Below are 22,858 nucleotides of genomic sequence, written 5' to 3'. Positions count from 1 at the left end.
CGGACATTTTGGACAGCCGGAAAGAAGATGACCTGGTTCACCACAGTATAAGCAAAGTCTGTTTTTAAACTTCCTTTCTCTCTCCGCGACAGGAAGGCGAGATTTCCCAACCTGCATGGTCTCTTCTGGAGGTTCCACTGGTGCTGTGAAATGTGGGGTGACCTTAAAGGTAAATCTACGAGACTGTTGCTTTTCTTTCGCCCTCTCCCTATGGCGAAGATCCACCAGGATACACAGGGAGATTAAGTCATCCAAAGAAGTTGGCAATTCCCTGGATGCAAGTACATCTTTGATCTGATCGGACAGACCCTGCATGAATGCGGCAACTAAGGCTTCGTTGTTCCACCCCAATTCAGAAGCAAGGGTTCAGAACTGCACAGCATACTGTCCTGCAGATTGATTGCCTTGTCTCAGCTGTAGAATAGCTGATCCCACAGAGGATACTCGTCCGGGCTCATCGAAGACACTTCAGAAACCCTACAGGAACTCTGCGCTGTTGTTAACCAGAGGATCATTTCTCTCCCATAATGGAGAAGCCCAAGCCAAAGCCTGACCGGACAGCAACCTTTGTCCTTTCTGACGGGAAATTTGCTACTTGGACCTAAAATTGAATTGAGCACTGGTTCAGGAATCCTCGACAGTCCTTTGAATCCCCATCATACTTCGTAGGATTCGGGATGCGTAATGGTGCAGAAGCACTTGCAGTTTGCACAGTCACCGTAGGAGGTGGGACTGATTGTACGGGTGCTGGCAGAATGGTACTGACTTGTTGTATTAAGGTCTGTAGACACTGCATAATCTGAGCTTCATCCTGTTCTTGTTTCTCGAATCTAGCAAGTAGGTTATCGAGCAAGTCTCGGGGTGATTGGTTACCAGCAGCATCCATGTTTTTGGGCCAGAGTATTCTGTCACAAACTCTCAGGCGGATTGTGGATGCAACCCGTATTCAGGGAATTGGCTAGACCTATTCCTGAGGCACAGAGTCTAATGTGCCAGCAGTATTCACCAGGGACCCTCGCAAGAAGGTATGGATTTGGCTGCATCCGACACACAGGTCGCGGCCCTCAGGTTAGGTTTCCCAATACAGGTGGTGGTGAACTTAGTTGGAGTGCAGTAAACTAGCATAGTCAACAAGCCGAATCAGAACCAAACATACTATATAGTACCAGGGAGCAGGCGTAACGGGTCACAGGGAATAGCCGAGGTCAGAACCAGGTAATCAATGCACAACCAGGGGTGAGGCAGAATCAGAGTCACGAACGAGCCAATGTCAGAACCAATAATCAGGATATGCACAGGAATGCTGGAGTATGGTATGGAGCCTATACTCTGGCACTGAGGTGCTCCCAGGAACTTCCTTTTATAGGTCAGGGTTCAAGCCAGCCCCAATCAGCAACTCCTTAATCCTGTGCCTGTCTCTCTAAATATACTTGCAGCACAGCACGCGCGCCCCTAGGGCAGCCGTGACTGTCTGCACCCATCCGACAGTGGAAGCCAGCGGCCGCAGATGGCGGGATCTCCCTGCTTGTCGCTCGCCAGGGGACATGACAGGCAGCCCAAGCGGTTGTCATCGGCAGCGGGCACCGGGATCTCCCCGCCCATTACCCATCAGGGAGCCAGTGCTGCTGTACCCGGTAAGTGATGACCGCTGTCCAGCACACTGACAGAAGGTCACAATGAGCACAGCGGCCTCCATCATCTGTAAATGGAAGAAGTTTGGAACCACCAGGACTCTTCCTAGAGTTGGCCGGCTGTCTAAACTGATCAATAGGGGAAAAAGTGCCCTAGTCAGGGAGGTGACCAAGAACCCGATGGTCACTCTGTCAGAGCTACAGCATTCCTCTGTGGAGAGAGAACCTTCCAGAAGGACAACCATCTCTACAACAATCCACCAATCAGGCCTGTATAGTAGAGTGGCCAGACGGAAGCCACTCCTTAGTAAAAAGCACATCGCAGCCCATCTGGAGTTTGCCAAAATGCACCTGAAGGACTCTCAGACCATGAGAGATAAAGATTGAACTCTTTGGCGTGAATGCCAGGTGTTATGTTTGGAGGAAACCAGGCACCGCTCACCACCAGGCCAATACCATCCCTACAGTGAAGCATGGTGGTGGCAGCATCATGCTGTGGGGATGTTTTTCAGCGGCAGGAACTGGGAGACTAGTCAGGATAGAGGGAAAGATGAATGCAGCAATGTACAGAGACATCCTGGATGAAAACCTGTTCCAGAGCGCTCTTGACCTCAGACTGGGGCGACGGTTCATCTTTCAGCAGGACAACAACCCTAAGCACACAGCCAAGATATCAAAGGAGTGGCTTCAGGACAGCTCTGTGAATGTCCTTAAGTGGCCCAGCCAGAGCCCAGACTTGAATCCAATTGAACATCTCCGGAGAGATCTGAAAATGGCTGTGCACCGATGCTTCCCATCCAGCCTGATGGAGTTTGAGAGGTGCTGTAAAAAGGAATGGGTGAAACTGGCCAAAGATAGGTGTGCCAAGCTTGTGGCATCATATTCAAAAAAACTTGAGGCTGTAATTGCTGCCAAACGTGCATCAACAACGTATTGAGCAAAGGTTGTGAATACTTATATACATGTGATTTCTTAGTTTGTTTTTTTTTTTATTAAATTTGCAAAAACCTCAAAAAAACTTTTTACACGTTGTCATTATGGTGTATTGTGTGTATAATTATGAGGACAAAAATTAATTTTCCATTTTGGATTAAGGCTGTAACATAACAAAATGTGGAAAAAGTGAAGCGTTGTGAATACTTTCCGTGTTGGTGTGTAAAGTAACTAAATATACAAACCTGTATTTGTTTAAAAAAAAAAAGAATAATTCTAATAAATTCAGTCAAATTTTAACATTTTCTTTTTTAGCCTCTAAGAAATGGCAGAGGAAAAAGAAAAACCAAGAATTGCCAGCAGAGAGCGACACCTCCCAAGAAGATAATGTTATAACCAAAGACCTAGCTTAAAGAGACTGGAATGAGTGGCAAGAGGGTGGTTAGATTACGATTATATTATATATTGTATATATAAATGCTAACAATGTGAGAGTCACATGGTAAAATAGCACTTGGCACATTGGAATCATTTGTTATGCTGGCATAGACTATACCACCCCAAACAATTCATGTTATATTTATCTCAGTAGTTAAACTTTTGCACAGTGGACCATATAGAGGTTAAATAACTTTCCATATTTTATTTATTTTGTTAAATTGTTAAGCAATTTTATTTGTTTTTATATGGTTTAAAAATGCATAGATACATGATTTCCTATATAATACAACCCATGCGTGGAAGTCTTCACAAGGGCAAGAAGAGAAGATACTCTCCTACCCACCTCATTGGTCAAACTCTGTCCATCTCCTTTTAAGTCAGAATTGTATCAGGCCACCAGCAGATACCTGTGAACACCTCCAATTTTCCCAGGAAAGTCTTGATCTCTGGTTACTGAATAGCACATGGTCTGCATCAAAGTAGAGTTTGGATGTATCTGAATATAGTTTTGGACAGATCTGAGTATGGTCTGGGTTGATCAAGGTGAGAACTATCTTGTACAGAATTTCCAATCAGTAATTTATCTAGACATGCCAATACTTCACTAGGTGTAGTTAGGATCCCCATCACTGTAATAGACATGGGAAAGCACTTATGATTCTCTAGCCTCAGCAGCCCCCAAACCTCTTCTTTTAATGTACCTAGTGACAAGCTATATATACAAAGCACATTATAGCTGAGCGATATACTTCACCTTAGAACTTGGGAATTACTCTCATGAGTGTCAGGTTATAAATAAGATATTGCAAAGATTATTTACACTGGGCAGTAACATGCCAGTGTCCATATACTGCCAGTCATTTAGAGCCTAAAGTGCTAATTTCATTGCAATGCTTTAGGTAGCACACATTATCTCCACACACATATGGGCCGAATCAAGCACACTCGCATCAATTTTGGCAAGTCTTGGTTTTAGGGAACAAAATGGCTGTTGGACACAATGTCTAATCAAAATAAAGAATAAATAAATGTACTCTACCAGTAATAAAAAAGCATAATGCATTCTTTATGCTGGCTGGCATGAATATAAGGGAAGGCTTCCATCTCTGAAACCCTGCGGCTCCAAGCTATACATGCCAACACTACCAAATTTCGCTAGATGAAAAAGATGATGTCTGTTAATAAAGGGAAGAGAGTTGGATAAATCTGGGCATTGTTTTAGCAGGTTTGGTGTGGCCTTATTGTCCTACATTTCTAATGGGGAATATCGTCTGGTATGCCTAGGGCAGGGCCTATATGGATTTTCCGTACCCACTTATGTAAATTATTGTAAACTGTTCTCAGCTTTCTCTGCTGTTTATGCATCCAGTAGATATTTAATACACTGAAAAAATGGAAGTTTATACTTTGACAAGTCTTACTTAGGAATTTGTGAATGAGTTTGAACGGGTTGGGTATGGGATGCCGATGCTTGGGATCCTGGTGGTCACAATACCGACACCGGAATCCCAAAAGGGGTTAGGATACCGACATCTGTTGATAAGTATCCTAGCCCTACCCCTAAACCTAACCCTTCCCCAAGCTGCCTAAACCTAAAGCAGCCCTCCCGCAGGCTAAATCTATCCTTCCCCCTAGTACGTAACCCTAAACCGTAACCCCACTACTTACCATCAGGATGCCAGCAGCCGGGATGCTAGTGCCGGGATTCTGACAGGTGTCGGGATTCCGGCGCCGGCATTCTGACCTCCAGGATCACGACAGCCAGGATTTATACTACCTCCCGTTTGAACTGTTTCATGAAAGACTGTGTAGGTGACGTATATTTTCTCTTTACTAATGATCAGTACTTTAGGGGCAGAACAGCACAGTCTCATATCTATGTCCCATCATTTCATCCAAATAACAGTGGCACAACTTTAACTGACACAAACAGTTCCCAGGTGCCACTATGATGGTATTAGAGAAAATGTTTGTCATGGTTCAATAATTATGCAATTATGTAATAATAATAATGCTTGTCCTTTTGTAATATAATGTTATTTCATATAATGGATTAAAGTAATACAATATGTTTCTTAAATGATTGTCACACTGTGATTACAATAAAGTACAGGATCCTGGACACCAGGCTTATGCATTCTAGTTGTTGTGGAACTAATATTTCCAGAATGCCCTGTCTACATCTGACAAATGTGGGGTTCTCACACCATATAAATGAGGCTTCTCATAGAAATTACTCAGTTCTACAGTGATTATTATTGTGTTGTTTAGTGAGAATGGTCATAACATGTTTTTGATAGAATTATATTATCTTTGTTTCTGTGCCAAAATGTGTCTCATTTAATTCTCATTATGCCTTAGAATAGTGATGAGCTGTCAGATATAAGAGAAAGACTGCATGGTGGCCTTTTAACCTTCAAATGAACTGCACATTATCTTTTCATCTCATTAATAAATTACAATAAAAAAATAAGAGACCAGTCTGTAATATATCAGCAGCCAATTGAATGTAATATAAACAAATGTTGCAAGCAACAAAAACAATTCTGACAATTCAATGTTACTTCTGGTTGATCAGATTTTCACCAGCTTTGAGAATTAGGTGTAAGGTTAGAACAGGCACAAATCATAACCTTAACCTGCGTACACATTAGGCTATATGTACCCCCCAGCCGATCTATCGCGTGCGACGCACCCGGCGGAGGTGCCAGCATCAGCAAGTGCATACACACTTGCTGATGCCAGCTGTGCTGGCAGGGGAGGGGTAGCAGGGGCCATGCTGCATTCATCAGCATGGCATCGCTAGTGACATCCTCAGATCTTTCTGCATGTATATAAGATCTGAGGATGTGACGGACGACCGGCGGAAGCGCGCATCGGCATTGTGATATGAACGAATCGCACAAGATATTGTCTAGTGTGTGCCCATCTTTAGACAGGGAAGCTAAATAGCCCCTCTGCCATCAGGCTAACATCCCTAGAAATACCCCGATATGCTTAATAAGCGTGGAAGTAAAAAATCTAATACAGGAACTGTTTTAGCCTCCTCTCTAAAATGTACACAGGTTTACTTACACAAGGTGAACCCTGGAATTTGGAAATCCTATCCACATCTGGTGTTAATGCCCTAAAACCCACCTTTTCTGTGAGGTAATGATTACTATAGGGTATATTTTCTAAAGTGCAGGTTTTTAGAAATCGAGTTGTTGCCAATAGAACCCAATCAGATCCTACCTATTATCTTCTAGAAGGTGCTAGAGAAATGATACATAGAATCTGATAGGTTGCTATGGGCAACAACTCCATTTCTAAAATTAATAAATATTCCCCTATATGTAAGAATAATGTTGCCACGGTGGTGGTGCCAACCCAGTGATGAGCTCCCCCTAGCCCAATGATAATACTAGTTTATGAGGCTGTATTTTTACATGAGCCTGGATGATCTCATACTCTCCTCAGCTGACAAATTTGAAGAATATACCGTAATCTGGTTCAGGTGCCTGGAATTTAAAGAAACAAAATACACCACAGTTTGGACTTGAAGCTAGCCTCTAACCTTCCTCACTCTGCTTGTGCTTCTGAGTCCCTGACTATTCATATTAGTCAGTACACTTAGAACATATCCATACAAAATCTGTACCAGATACCCTGACTTACTCAGGTGAACCGTACTTATGTGACAGCCCTCACAAATCCAAACTATGGTGTAGTGTAGAGTGATCTTACCCCGTCCAACGGCTTCCTAAGATTCCGGCTCGGTTTCAGTAAGGTTCAAGCAAACAAGTATACTGGCTTGTTTTTGAACAACAAAGGTGAATTTATTCACTAGGGAATCGGTATTATTTACCGCCGGACGCATCCCGGCAGCAGTGGAAATCCTGATCGTCCTCAGGTAAGTATTAGCTAACCTAATTCTACCCCCTTACCCTAACCCTCCCTTAGGGGTGCCTAACCCTAACCTCCCCCCCAGTACCTAACCCTAATCCCCCCTCTATGTGCCTAAACCTAACCCCCCCCCCCTTCCCCGCTGCCTAAACCTGTCCCCCGGGGGGGTGCCTAACCCTAACCTCCCCCGGGGTTGCCTAACCCTAACCTCCCCCCGGGAACCCTAAACCCAACACTCCCCCCCCCCTTGCGACTCGGAGCCCGGGGTCCCTTCGATCGGAACCCGGGGTCCCTTCGATCGGGATGCCGGGCGTCGGGCTCCCGGCGTATGTCTAATGACAAGCGTCGGTATATCCACGCCTGTATTTAGACCCTTGCCGGGATATGACAGTCGGGAAGCCAGCTGTCGGGATTAGGTCCGCCGGCTTCCCAACTGCATACCTTCACTAGGTTACAATCTCACTAAGGAGCTAATTAATACAATGCAATCGCAGTTCAACAATAAAAAATACAGTACAATACATCCATGCAAAGCATTACAGTAAATGTACACACAGGTCCCGGGGTAATTTGATTAGTCTGGAACACTGGATCGACTTTGCACTCACCTTGAACTGTGGAGGAAAGGGTTAGTGCACATTCACAATGCAACTTTTTCCTACAACACAATAGCTGCAAATGTAACACATGAATTCAATGTTCCTTTTCTGCACAGTTAATTATCCAATATTACTGCATGCAAGAAATGATCTTAGGATTGCGCAATGTGGTAAACGGTGCCCGGGTTTTCAGTTATAGTTACTAACGTTTGAACTTAGTAATAGTGCAAATTGTGAAATAGTCTCCTTTACTTAAACGATAAGGTCACTGTGTCCTGACGCTTATTTTGTATTAGGGGTAACTTCAATTACAGATATTGCTGAAACTGACGACTCTGTGGAGCTCTTGAAAAGGTTATTCACGAGTTCTTTCCTAGCTCAACAGAGGAATTATTTATGTCGCGGTTACCTCACAACATTTAGCTACATGCGATAATGATCAGCTGTTTTGCAGTTTATATGATGTGATCTATTCCGGATAAGCTGGCCAGATAGGAACTTCTCCTATAACCTGTATAAAGTCTATCTGGACAGCACTGAGACGGCTGTGTATTCCTCACTGTATAGTTCTAGACTTCCAGCAATTGATAGATTATTTTCTAGCTCCTGCTCTCTATTTTTCCTGAGAGAGATTTTAGGAAAAAAGCTCAGCCTAATATAACTGATGCTGACAGGTTGAAGAAACTAAACTGATTAGGAGTCACGGTAGATATTTTTCAGCTGAGTCTAAGTCTCTCCCTAATGACGGGGCAAGTTCTAGCTGAACTAGTGTCTCTGGCACTGTACTAATGTGGTTGGGCTGCAAGGATTTGTGATTGTGCTGAGGTGCAAAGGAATTGCAGCTGACAGACCTGCTCCTCGGTTTGTTCCTTTTAGCACTTTGGACAGCGCTCTCTGGACCTGTTTCAGACCCGCTCGCTCGCTCTGAGTGATTTTCGCCTATCTGCGCATGCGTATAATTCGCAGTGCGCATACGCAAGCCATTCGTTGTGATCTGACTTTGGTAGCTCGTAAGCCACTATCAGGTCGCTGCTTTGAGTAACAGATAGTGCTGTTTGTGGGTGGTAACAGAGGAAGGTGCTTGTGAACGGGGGAGTGGATGTGCGAACGCAGGTGTGTCTGGCCGCCAAAAACGCCGTTTAAAGGGCATGCATAATTAGCAAAGTAGCGTCATTGTACACGTCACCTGCATATATTTCAGCCAGCGCTGATCGCTGTGCTTGCGGCAGGCTAAGGCAACCCCAAGGGCTGCGAGCAGCTTCGATGGCTCACGATGGTCCCGATTAATCTTTCATTTCCCGGAGATGACGTGTGTTGTGAGTGGCAAGGGGGCATCTTCGGAAATTTGCGAGCGCACTTTGCCGTAGCTCGCTAAAACATAGTGGGCGTCCTTACGCAACGTAGTGCGAGCGCTTAATTTAAATATCCGGCCCCTTTTTGCCAGCGAGCGATCGCATCTTGCGAGAGGGTCTGAATGTGCTCCTCTGTCTCACAAGCCTCCCAGCTGTCAGTCACACTGAAGGGGGCAGGGTTCTGGGTGGTCCCGATGATGCCGCTTCCTGCCAGGCTCCGGACAGCTTCCTCACAGCTGTGGTCCCAGCGATCACCTCAACACCGCGGCGGCTTCCCTCCAAGTGTGCAGGTAAGTCCCGTCTCTCTCTCTCCCCTCAGGCAGCTCTCCCAGCAGCCCCTGCGAGATCTCTCTTATAGTAGTGGTCACATGGGGGTCTGCTTCCCGCCCATCGCACGCGCTGCTTCCCTGCCTCACTCCCCTGAGCTCTCTATCGAGACGTTTCTCCCCCCTGCGGCGGCATTAACCTGTTCTTTGCCGCGCGCCCATCAGTACACATAGTCCAGGGAGGGCAGCCTGCTCCAGTGTCCCTCTGTGAGGGAGGGTGGCTCATACATAAATGCAGCTGGCAGTTCTCTTAGTCCAGAAGAACTGTGTATACAGTACATAATATGAACCAGCATTTCTTTAACTATTCAATGCAGTGTAAATATATTATTATCTGAACATGCAGACATATTTTTTCAGTGTACATATATTAAATTATCCTTAAACCCAATATACATTACATTATATATATATATATATATTTTATTTCTGTTTACATAAATTAATTTGTAAATTACTGACTAAGGCCCTCATTCAGAGCCGCTCGCTATTTGCGGTCGTTCGTTCTAAAACAAGGGGTGGCTATTCAAATGAACCGTTCGCTAATTGCGGTCTGTTCACGCCTCTAAGTCTGAACGAGCAAGCAAAACTTGCGGTTGTAATTTTGAAAAATACGCCCCCTTGCCGCTCGCACCATACATCATGTCCGCTATTTATTAGATTAATCGAGTACATCGAACAGCGTATGAACTGCTCGCTATTCTTGTGGCTGGTTTTTTCAACCGCTATTTTGCGAGCAGTTCTGAGTAAAAAATAACCAAGTGACGTGGTCAATGACGCTGCTGTATTAATTATGCACTCCCTTAAAATGCCCGTTTTGACCTTTAAGCACGCCTGCGTTCTAATTCCACACCCCCGTTTTCAAGCACCTTCCCCTGTTACCACCAACATACGCCTCCTTCTGTCACTCAAAATAGCAGGCATTCGCTATATAGCGAACAAACGATTTTCGGCCGCACTGACTGGTTCACACATGCGTATTAAAATCCGTGCGCATGCGCAGATGTGCGAACATCGGTCAGAACGAACGAGCGGCCGCTTACGAGCGGCTCTGAATCAGGGCCTAATTCCACATGGCTAGGTACTATTTACTGGGCTATCACACTATTGTTAGGTAGAGCATAGTTACCGATCAAGGGTGGCTTGCAGTAATACCACACTTGTAATCACTTACCCCCAAAGGTGAACATGTCTGACAAGCCTTATCTGCCTAAAGTGCCAAGCTGCAGCACTTAGAAAAGTTGAATCTGGACAGACCATTTGTTATTTGTTTGTTAAACACCGGCTTATGCCTTGGTGGCACGCAGATATATTGCAGACAGGTGAATGGACTATTTTCACAGCCTTCACTACTTATTGGGGCAGATGTATTAACTGCCGAAGTGGCATCAGCGCACGTTATGTGCGCTGGTACCACTTCTCCCCATGTATGATTGGGGGCTGGGCGGTAAATGACAGGGGCGCTATGTGCCCCTGTCATTATCGGTGCTGCTATCTACAAGATAGCAGCGCCCATGTGCTGGGCTATGTATGAACGGTCAGTTTGCCTGACCATTCCGCCAGCTGCAGTTATCGATATCGCCAGCTGAAGCATGGTGATGCCCTATCCCCATGGCCGGCAACAGAAATCTTGGGGCCCGGTAGACTTATACCTCTGGGGACCCCCAACCAAGCAACTTTATCTGTCAAATACATTTATCCCCAAAACACAATAAAGATATATACATATACTGTATAATCTATAAGCCACCTGTTACCTAGGAGACTGCGAGCTTGTTGTACAGGAGCCCATTCTGAATAATGGGTATATAAGAAGGTTATATGTCTTTCTTCAGTGCTGCCTAGAGTGACATGATGATTGTGCAATGACCATTGTACGTGTACCATCACAGCAGCAACGGAGAGAGAGAGAGAGACTCTTGTACCTTGTTGAAGCTGGCTGGAGATTCTGTATGCAAATCAGACTGCCTGCTCTTCTTAGGTGGACCTCGGCTGCTCAGAGGAGGAAGCGGCAATGTAATGATGACGTTACAACGTCATTAATATGCTACCATACCTCCCAACATGACCCTCTCCAATAGGGACACTGGACCTCATTCAGAGTCAGTCGTTGCGGCCACACGGTCGTACGCCACTGATGTTCGCTAAACTGCGCATGCATAAAATTCGCAATGCGTGTGCGCAAACTAGCTATTACGATCAGAAATTGCTCTCTCCTTCAACTAGGCCAGGTCGTTAGTTTGAGTGACAGGATGAGGCGTTTGTGTGTGGTAACAGGGGAAGGTGCTTGTGAACGGGAGAGTGGAGATCCGAACGCAGGCGTGCCTGACTATGCAAACGGCGTTTTATGGGAGTGCATAATTAACTAAGTAGTGTCATGGCACATGTGACATGGGAGGTTTTTACACTGACTTTATCGTAGTGCTTAACAGAGGGTATGGTCAACCTTAAGCTCTACGGCCAGCTCCGATGGTTCCCGATGGTCTCGATTAATCCTTATATGCCCGGAGATGACGTGTAATGGGAAGTCTTACGGCCGCATCCTCCCCTCGCTCGTCCAGCTAACGATCCCATCTTAATGACGCAACTTGCGAGCGCTTCATTTGCATTTCTGGACCCTTTTACCTTACGACCGTGCAGCCGCAACGACCGACTCTGAATGAGGTCCACAATGCGTGGGGCTCCAGTACAGTCCAAAATTCAAATAGGGGAGTCACATCAACTGCCAGTGAGTCCCAGCCAGTGATGTTTGGCAGTGTGTAAAATGACAGTTGGTGTGGCTCCCCTATTTAAATTTTGAACTGCGCTGCAGCCACACCTCTTACCAGGGAAGTCCAGGACCAGAGCATTGTGTCCCTCCTGGAGAGGGTCATTTTGGGAGGTATGTGCTACCGGACCATGTGATATGACAGGTGACCGGGAAGGGAGGCCGGGAGAGGATGGTCAGCTGGCGCTCGATACAGTGTTTTCATTTTTGCCACTTGCACAGTGCCGGTCACCTCGCCCATCAGTTTATAAATTTCAATCAAACACTGCACACCCATTTTTCCCCTCAGAACTTTGGGGCCCTCTGAGACTCTGGGCCCGGGTCAATTGTACCCTTAGTCCCTCCCTGCCTATACCCACAGAAGGGACAGCGCTGTCTAGTGGCTGCCGGTTCCAGGGACTGCACGCGGAATCTCGCGATGCTTGCAAGATCCCGCAACATACCTAGTGGAGCCGGCCAGGAGTGAGACACAGCGCATCAGCACTAGGCTGATAATTTTCACTCCCCCGCTCCGGCAGATGAGATGTTAATACATCTTATCGTTAGTGCTTCCTGCTTCATCTCTTTACCGAGGCGAAGCAGCAAGCACTAACATTGAGATGTATTAACATCTCATCGGCCAGAGAGGTGTATGATGTGCCGCTATAATACATCTACCCCAGTGTCAGACCTCAACTGTCAGGTCACTAGGAATTCCTGTGTGTGCTTGCAGGGAATGAGACAAGCACTTCTGAAGTAATAGGTGAAACAGTTGAAACACGGTATAGTGCAGTGAATATGCTGATACTTACGTAGGAATTAAGCAGTCTGATTACACATAAATGAACATAGTCCAGGAATGGATGAGTTAGAATGCACTGTAGATTAATACAGGAATGTCCAGGAAAAGCACTAAACAATAACACAAATGGTACCAGGCAATGGATAATGTCATAAGAGATATATAAACAATGTAACCTACTCCCACAGGCAGGGGCGGATTGGCCCCTACCTTTAGCGGGGAAAATTCCAGTGGGCCGATTGGTCTGTGGGGCCGCTTCTCAATCTTGACCCCGCCCCCCGAATCGCGACACCCGGCTGTGATTTATTTATTTTTTTAAACGTGACAGGCAGCCTGTCACACACAGAGAGCAGTAAGCTGCTACGGCCCGTGACCTGCCCACCTCTAGCGCGAGAAGAGGCTTTCTGAGCCTTGGCACTGCCCCCGAATCCCAGTCAGACACTGCGCCGGCCCGCGCGTCAGCACTTTGGAGGAAGAGTGCTCACTGCACAGGCGCGCGGGTCCGCAGCCGAAGTCTCCTGTGGCAGCAGCAGCGACGGATCCCTTCCCCTCTACCTCCTGCACGTTTGGAGCAGAGGGGAGCGAGACATGCGGGCGGATCCCTCCCCCCTGCACGTGTGAAGCCTGTGGGAGTGAGACATGGAGGAGGAGTGATGGGGGAGCTTGCCAGGTGAAGAGAGAAGCTATTATCTGATGGGGAGATTCCTGGTTAGTCGCAGCTTGGTACTGGAGCTCAGCTGAGTGGCTGGAGGAGAAGTGCATGGTCTCAATGTGAGTGTTTGTGATTCTACCCCAGCACCTTCATGGCACTGTCCTGTATGTGTGTGGGGTGAGGGGGGCTGGCACTGACCCCTGTGTGTGTGGATGAGGGGGGCTGGCACTAACCCCTGTGTGTGTGGGTGAGGGGGGCTGGCAGTAACCCGTGTGTGTGTGTGAGGGGGGCTGGCAGTAACCTCTGTGTGTGTGGGTGAGGGCGGCTGGCACTAACCCCTGTGTGTGTGTTTGGGGTAAGGGGGGCTGGCATTAACCCCTGTGTGTGTGGGTGAGGAGGGGGGGCTTGCAATAACCCCTGTGTATGTGGGTGTGTGTGGGGTGAGGGGGGCTGGCACTAACCCCTGTGTGTGTGTGGGGTGAGGGGGGCTGGCACTGTCCTGTATGTGTGTGGGGTGAGGGGGGCTGGCACTGACCCCTGTGTGTGTGGATGAGGGGGGCTGGCACTATCCCCTGTGTGTGTGTATGTGTGTGTGAGGGGGCTGGCAATAACCTCTGTGTGTGTGGGTGAGGGGGGCTGGCACTAACCCCTGTGTGTGTGTTTGGGGTAAGGGGGGCTGGCACTAACCCCTGTCTGTTTGTTTGGGGTAAGGGGGGCTGGCATTAACCCTTGTGTGTGTGGGTGAGGAGGGGGGCTTGCAATAACCTCTGTGTATGTGGGTGTGTGTGGGGTGAGGGGGGCTGGCACTAACCCCTGTGTGTGGGGGGGGTGAGGGGGGCTGGCACTAACCCCTGTGTATGTGTGTGGGGTGAGGGGGGCTGGCACTAACCCCTATGTGTTTGCGTGTGGGGTGAGGGGGGCTGGCACTGACCCCTGTGTATGTGTGTGGGGTGAGGGGGGCTGGCACTGACCCCTGTGTATGTGTGTGGGGTGAGGGGGGCTGGCACTAACCCCTGTGTATGTGTGTGGGGTGAGGGGGGCTGGCACTAACCCCTATGTGTGTGTGTGGGGTGAGGGAGGCTGGCACTGACCCCTATGTGTGTGTGTGGGGTGAGGGAGGCTGGCACTGACCCCTGTGTATGTGTGTGGGGTGAGGGGGGCTGGCACTGACCCCTGTGTATGTGTGTGTGGGGTGAGGGGAGCTGGCACTAACTCCTGTGTATGTGTGTGGGGTGAGGGGGGCTGGCACTGACCCCTGTGTATGTGTGTGTGGGGTGAGGGGCGCTGGCACTAACCCCTGTGTATGTGTGTGTGGGGTGAGGGGCATAGGCAAACGCAGGGGGGGGGTTCCGTCTGCCTGGAAATCCCCCTCCCCAGCCCACACCATCACCACAATAGAAATTGTAATGTAATAGAATTTTACTAGTGCTGCATGTTCTTCACAGTATCATAAATTAAATAATTAGCATCACCTGTGGATCTTTTAACATGTATCAGTCAGTAATAAATAACCTGTGCACCAACTAGAAGATCTGGAAAACATTCACTGTTAGGGATGTGTTGCTATAGAGCCCAATATGTACATATATGTCCAGGGCAGTGCTAGGTTATTCTGCTGCTCCCCCAGACTCCCGAACTTGCTCTAATACTCTGCAATGGTGCCCACATCTAAAATAAAAACATTCAGCTCAGGCAGGATGGCCCTACTGCCGCATCTAATGGCTTACTGTGATCGCTGGTTCTGTATATGCTGGAATTATGACACATAATATACTTTATATGACGCATATTAAAGCTGGTTAAATGCTAATTCTACCCTCTTCATGGACTGGCCACACTCACTCTAAAATCAAGCATTTAGAAACCCCCCTCTAGAATTCCTGCGTTTGCCACTGCGGGGGGCTGGCACTGACCCCTGTGTATGTGTGTGTGGGGTGAGGGGGGCTGGCACTGACCCCTGTGTATGTGTGTGGGGTGAGGGGGGCTGGCACTGACCCCTGTGTATGTGTGTGGGGTGAGGGGGGCTGGCACTAACCCCTGTGTATGTGTGTGGGGTGAGGGGGGCTGGCACTAACCCCTATGTGTGTGTGTGTGGGGGGTGAGGGAGGCTGGCACTGACCCCTGTGTATGTGTGTGGGGTGAGGGGGGCTGGCACTGTCCCCTGTGTATGTGTGTGTGGTGAGGGGGGCTGGCACTGACCCCTGTGTATGTGTGTGTGGGGTGAGGGGCGCTGGCACTAACCCATGTGTATGTGTGTGTGGGATGAGGGGGGCTGGCACTGACCCCTGTGTATGTGTGTGTCGGGTGAGGGGGGCTGGCACTGACCCCTGTGTATGTGTGTGGGGTGAGGGGGGCTGGCACTAACCCCTATGTGTGTGTGTGTGTGTGGGGTGAGGGAGGCTGGCACTGACCCCTGTGTATGTGTGTGGGGTAAGGGGGGCTGGCACTGACCCCTGTGTATGTGTGTGTGGGGTGAGGGGGGCTGGCACTAACCCCTATGTATGTGTGTGGGGTGAGGGGGGCTGGCACTAACCCCTATGTGTATGTGTGTGTGGGGTGAGGGGGGCTGGCACTGACCCCTGTGTATGTGTGTGTCGGGTGAGGGGGGCTGGCACTGACCCCTGTGTGTGTGTGTGTGTGGGGTGAGGGGGGCTGGCACTGACCCCTGTGTGTGTGCGTGGGGTGAGGGGGGATGGCACTGACCCCTGTGTGTGTGGGAGGGGGGTGATGGAGCACACATAGAGGACGATAAGATCACTGGTACTATTAGAAGAAAAGACTAGGGGACAATAATCTTCAGTAAGACAACAATTGTAATGAAACCATATTACTGATGCAAGTGGAACCAAATTAGCAAATATATTTTATTAATATAAAATTGTTTGATATGGGGAACCCACATTTGTCCTGCCCCAAAACATCTGACTGAACCTCTGTTGAACGATAATGACCTTGGCTTTATTACTACACAAACAGGTGGCTTCCAGACCTTGTGATCTCCTGCATGAATAGTGAATACCGTCTCAAGACACTGCCTGTCCAGGGAGGATCAATTTCTTCAGAGGTTCCCTCGTTGCAGAGAAATCATATAGGTAAGTAAATACTCATTGTCATTAACATGTTTGCTGTGCTTATTCACTAGAAAGAAGGATTGGGGGCATGGCATCAGCTTTTGGAGCGGTGGGCATGCCCCCAGCATGATGAAAATGGGTGGGAGTGGCTTGCGGGAATAACATTTCACATTAGGCCACACCCCTGACACAAGGCAACACCAACTTTTCGGGGCGCATGGGGCCACTTTCTACGTTTTTTTCCAGGGCCACTTTAAATTCCCAATCCACCCCTGCCCACAGGTGAAAGTCTACAAACAGGTGGTGAGAATGATACAATGCTAAGCTGCCTGAAAGCAGCGAGGTGAGAGACATAGGAATAAACAAGGTAACTCACTACTGTAGATATGTCCAGAAACTGGTTCTGAGTTACAGGATTGCTTGTATGCAGGCAATCAAGAACAGGTGCTGCTCTTCAGAATGTTCAATGTAAAAACACTGGTGTAGGTTTCTGGATAGCACTGAAACAGAATGCTGTAAAGCAGGGATTAAAGGGGGCCAGAACGAGGTGGAACTGCGGTCCATCAGTTCTATTTGGAGGCAGAATGAATTCCGCCTCCTCCAGCCCACCTTACCTGGCCAGTCAGCCCAGCGCCGCAGGGTGGCTGCGGGCTGGAGTCCATATTTCCGGATGCCTGATGAGATTTTGATACCAGCGGGCGTCCAGTTCCCTCCCTACAGTGGCAACCCGGAGGCTGGAGTTCACTCCTGAACTCCACCTTCCGACTCTCACAGTGGTTGAAGGGAGAGACGTCATGACGTCTCTCCCATAGTTCCGAGGAGCACTGCAGTTGGACGATAGCAGATGCAGGAGCGTAGCTTAAGGTAAGTATTGTGTGTTTTCTTTTTGTATAAGGGGCACTACTACTGGGGGCACTATTAATGGGGCATTACCACTGGAGGCATTACTACTGACGGCACTACTGGGGGCACTAATCCTGGGGGCACTACTACTGGGGTCATTGCATATGGTGCACCACTCCTACTGGGGGCACTGCATAAGGGGCACCACTACTGGGGGCACTATTGATGGGGCATTACTACTGGCGGCACTACTGGGGGCACTACTATTGGGAGCATTACTCCTGGGGGCATGGCTAATGGGGACATTGCATATGGTGCATAAGGGGTACTACCATTTGGGGCACTGCATAAGGGGCACCACCACTGGGGGCACTGTATAAGGGGCACCACTACTGTGGGCATTGCATAAGGGGAACCACTACAGTGGGCATTGCATTAATGGGCACTGCTGCTGTGGGCACTTTATAAGGGGCACTACTACTGTGGACATTATGTGTATTAGGGGCACTAATACTGCGGGCATTGTGTATAAGGGGCACTAATGTTGACATTGTGTATAAGGGGCACTACTGTGTGTCAAAACATGAATAAGGGAAACTATAATGTCGTGTAATGTGAATCAGGGGCACTATGTGCGGTGTAATGTGAATAAGATTGTGCTACTGTGTGGTGTTATTTGCGGACCACGCCCCTTTCTTTTGAGACCACGTCCCTTGTGGCGCGCGCTGGAGAAAGGGTGCAAATGTATACATTTATAGTCTGCACTGGGTGCCGAGGACAGGGGGGGGTGTTAGTTAGACCATGACTCTAGGACCACTTTAAGCACTGCTGTGTAGCAATACTAGAGCTGATTTTCTGGATAGCACTGGAACAGAATTTTGTGAAGCAATACTGGAACAGGTTTTCTGGATAGCACTGCAGCAGAATGCAATACTGGAGCAGATTTCCCGGATAGCACTGGAACCTGACACGATGATCTGGCCAGATGGAACTATGGAGCAGGTATAAATAGGACAGTCACAGGTGCAACCCATATTTGCTGGATCCGAATATTAACGCAGGCTTGCAGGATTACCAAACAGAATATAGGACCAGACTGGCTGGAACATAGTACCACTGGTCGGATAGCGGTACTGCAGTGGATTGTGACATCAACATTACCTGTCTATTCATTAGCTCTTGGCCCATAGCTCCACTATCACTAATATTGGGAAAACGTCTGTTAAACCCACTTGCACCCATTCAGCAGGCCATTTCTAAGCACACAATTCTCCGGCAAAATGCATACAAACCAAACACCCTCTTGTATCAATAAACTGCTGTATCTTAGAATGGAAAAACTTTTCCTTGTTCCAAAACGTATGCTGATTGTACTCTTCAAGGAAATATAGCCATACTCTCATATGATCTTTGATTATCATTATAAGTCTTATAAAATTAGGTGTCTAACAACCAAACTTGCAGCAGTGATGGGCCTGCAGAAAACTCAACCCATATGCATGTTTCTACTCACACAAATTAGGTGAACAAAAGCGGCTGCAATGTAGTATGCATAATTACTAGCAGAGAGAGAATGGTTATCTTCGGTTCCCCCACCTTCTCCTTTGGTAAATTAAATAGCATCTCACCTATGCCTAAGAATGTTAGCATCGTTGTTGGGCCTTGCATTTTATCTGGTGCCAATAACACACCAAATTCCTTTGCTATGGCCAGAAATTATGCTATATATATCAATGCAACATAAGGCACACACCCTTGTTGCCTTACTTCATATTTACCACCCATTCTAGAATGCGCTGAATGCCTCAAACAACTGGCAGGATATTGAGCATCCCTTTTAAAGGCACCTGTCTACGAAATAATGTCCCTCAAACTTACACTGTAGCCAATGAAAACAAAAAGGTTGTATGGGGAACAAGCAAAAGCCCCCCTCCTATGTTAGCCTTGGCCAATAATGGTCTTTGGTCCCAAATTTTGGCTTCCTGTACTGCATTGTTCTATTACTGTTTGCTCCCAATTGTAAAGCACAACGGAATATGCTGGCACTATATAAGTAATTGATAATAAGAATTGTTAAAAAAGATGCAAACTTTGGGTCAATAGCATCGACTGATGGTTCTTCTAGGTAAAAAGTTGATGAAACATTGTAAATACTCTTTCCTAGGATACTCCCAAGGGTAAGACTCTCTAACACTCGGTGGGCCATCAAGAGGTCTGTGATCCTACCTAAAGCCAATTATTTCAACAAATTTTCATCTCTGTGTTAGTGCTGATTGCAAGTATCTATCTCTCTGGGGGGCGTGGCCTGGTTAGGCATGGAGTAGGGGTCCCAGAGCTCTCCAGCCTATTTATCCTGGTGATAATCCTGTTGCCCTTTAGAGGACTTAATTTACCCCTATAACAGTGCCTGAGCAGTCCCTGATACCTGGGCGAGTAAGGTAAGCCTCCTAACACTGTGTGCCCTCGCTGCAGAGCTGTCTTGCTCCGGTTTCTGTGTTGCCTTGGACGCTGCTATGCCATTTTAGATCTGGCACTTCAGCTGTCCGGCGGCTGTAAACAGTCTCCTGTGCCCTCTTCCCCCTAGGTCTGTGCTGCTGTGGACCTGGCAGTATGTAGCTGGGCTCCTGCGGGTGTTCCCCTAGTCTGTCTGATAACTGCTGTGCCTCCTGACTCAGTGTGCTGCCGGTGCCATCTTGGCTCCTGGGCATCCTGTGGGTTAGTGGCCATTTTGGTGACTGTAGTGGTGCCCGCCTCTGCCACCTTGCCTTCTGTGTGCACCAGTGGTGGTCTCATGATAACTGCATTACCATATATATCTGCTGCACATCTGGTGGTGCATGAGTCTTCTGAGTGCTGTGACATTTATTTTTGTGACTTTTTTTCTGTACTGTTTACCTGATGGTGCGAAGGTCGCACACCTCTGCTGCAGCTAAGTTGGCAAAGTTTGCCTGCGGAAGCCAAGCCCCTGCTTCGCCTGAAACATCATCTTTTCTTGCTTCTGACGCTGCTCCCTCTTCCCCTGTTATGGCTGCATCTGCTGAAGTCACCATGGTACAGCTGGTGATACAAGAATAGGTAGAATAACCTGCATGCCCACTTCCGTCGCAAGAGTTCAAACCAGGTTCACCAAAACATATACAATCTAATATATGAAAGCGAAAATGTGTCCTTCTGTCTTTCTATACAAATCCACAGTTTGCAAGCCACGATCGTGAAATTTTACATACGAGCGTATTAAAACACATCGGAGGCAACTAAAAAAATTTGAAATTGAAATTAAGTAGTGTTAATTTTTAATTAATGAAAAACCACAATTATTGCATAGCATCCGCCCTCTACGGGTCAGGTACAGAATTACAAAAGGATTTAGCTTATCTATTATTTTTTCTTTTCTATCTTCTCTACTATATTAAAGCGAAAATTTGTCCTTGACTTTGCAAGGACCCTGCTGTACTGTGAACTGCCAAAGTAATACACATGGAATGCTTCTCCCAAAGTTTTTATGTGCAGAAAACATCTAGTCGCTGTATATGGTCATCCTGGTATCAGAGCAACAGAAGCTCTTGGCCATGTTTACACTGTACATCCGACAAATTTTGAATGCTTCTATCTCCGAAGTTTGCTTTACACCATTACAGGTCCTACTTCCTTCGAAGACCTTAGAACTGTTGAAGTTTGTCACACTTTTCGTGAGACCTGCCTAAGGAGAGGTTGGTTGGAGGATGATGTGTAAACAAACATTCTTAAAATCCCGGGCAACGCCGGGAAATCCAGCAAGTCCAATATAAAATACAGGATGGCCACCAAGTGCTGGTATCTGTTTTTAAGCTTGAAAAAATGAAGAAAAGTTTGTAAATTGATTATATATAACTATATGGCTATATGACTATATATATAATCCATTTGCAAACTTTTCCTCCTTTTTTTCGAGCATAAAAACAGATACCAGCGCTTGGTGGCCATCCTGTATTTTATATTTACCATGGCATTACAGGCTATCACAGACTCTGAAAAGAGGCTGGTGGACAGTGTGGCAGAGGTCCATATTGATATTTCCCTTATCTGGCAAAATATGCAGAAAATGAGGGGCAGAACTGGGGATCTTCTCTGGAAACTCAGATGGCAGCCTGTCAGCAGAAATTAACTGATCTACAGGGTCGTCTCCATAGGAATAATGTCAGATTTGTAGGCCTGCCTGAGAAAGCGGAGGGTACAAACCCTGAGCAATTTCTGGAATCCTGAGTGGTCACCGTGTTCATCAGAGAATTCTTTACTCCACAGTTTGCAATTGAACGGGCCTATCGGATCCCTACCCATTCTCTTCCTCCTGGCACGCTACCGCAGACTTTCATTGCTAAGGTTCTTCATTATAATGACCATGATACCATTCTTTGTTTTGGCTAGACTCAAAGCTCCTCTAGAACATAATGGTCAAAGAGTTGCAGTTTTCCAAGACTTTTCTGCTGACGTCCAACAATCCTGCTCCCAGTTTCTTCAGGTAAAACATTGGCTATGAGAGCTTCAACTCCCATATTCCATGTTATTCCCTGCCCGGATTCGGGTGGTTGCTGGTAGTGATATGCATTTCTTCAACTCTTTTTGTGAGGCCTCAACTTGGTGCCGAATTGTGATCCTCCGCCTTGATAGACTCTATTCCACTTGAGTAGCCTATTTTTCATATTTCTAACGTTGCATTTATACTTTACTGATTGATGCAATTTGTTTACTGTTTATGCTCAGATATGGTATAATTTATATCTACTGTAGTTTTTGTTATATTACATTTTTAATTTAGTAAGTTTCTCTATTGGGCAGTTCCTATTAGGCTGGGGATGTCAAGTCCTTTAGGTTACGGTTATAGCTGCCCTTCCCCCTTTTTGTTTCTTTCCATAGTGGGTTTGAGTTAATTTAGGGGTTTGTTTCTACGAGGGCTGAATGAAAAGTAATGAGACTTTCTCTGTTTTTCTGTCCCATAGGTAGATGTGGCAACGCTATGCTGGTTATTGTGAAGCTCATACATGGATGTGTTTGAACCAGCGGTTGGACTGCCGTAGTCTCCTTTGTTTGGTCACAGCGAGTGGAAGTTCTTCGTACATTTCATCATGGTGGATGAGGAAGACGTGTCTGTGAGATTACATCAGAGATGTGTGATTGAGCTTTGTGTTAAACTTGGAAAAAACTGAAATGAAACTCATGAAATGTTACGGCAAGCATACGGTGGAGAAACAATTAGCCATGCTGCAGTATTTTGGTGGTGAAAGCACTTAAAAGGGAGTTATATGCAAATGACTGACGAAGCGCATTCTGGGAGACCATCCACCGTGGTTACAGTTGTCAATATTGCAAAGCTGAGGAGATGTTGCAAAATGACAGGTTAACGAGTTGAGTCGCGCAAGAACACCCTTCGAATGTCGGAGAGGTTACCCGATTTCCTGATTGTGACTTGTGACTAATCTAATTCATCATTATGATCCAGAATCCAAACAGCCCAGTGTATGGAAACACGCGACTTCGCCCAAAAAAATCTGTGTGATTCCTTCAGCGTGTAAAGTCATGCTTCTGCTGTTCTTTGATGCG

General features: G+C 47.0%; 1 protein-coding gene across 1 annotated transcript in view; it reads left to right on the top strand.

Annotated features, from left to right (window-relative positions):
• Nucleotides 1-5,430, top strand: part of RBBP8NL (RBBP8 N-terminal like) — a 71,916-nt gene extending 66,486 nt beyond the window's left edge. The window contains exon 14 of the mRNA XM_088482902.1: nt 2,880-5,430. Coding sequence (XP_088339028.1) covers nt 2,880-2,977 — 98 coding nt within the window. The 3' untranslated portion in view covers nt 2,978-5,430. The remainder of the gene's footprint in view (nt 1-2,879) is intronic.
• The last annotated feature ends 17,428 nt before the right edge of the window (nt 5,431-22,858 follow it).

The sequence above is a fragment of the Taudactylus pleione genome, unplaced genomic scaffold (assembly GCF_031769625.1).
Source record: "Taudactylus pleione unplaced genomic scaffold, aTauple2 ptg000018l, whole genome shotgun sequence".
Taxonomy (NCBI): Eukaryota; Metazoa; Chordata; class Amphibia; order Anura; family Myobatrachidae; genus Taudactylus; species Taudactylus pleione.
Note: the sequence above shows the minus strand (reverse complement) of the source record. Positions and strands in the feature narration are given on the sequence as shown.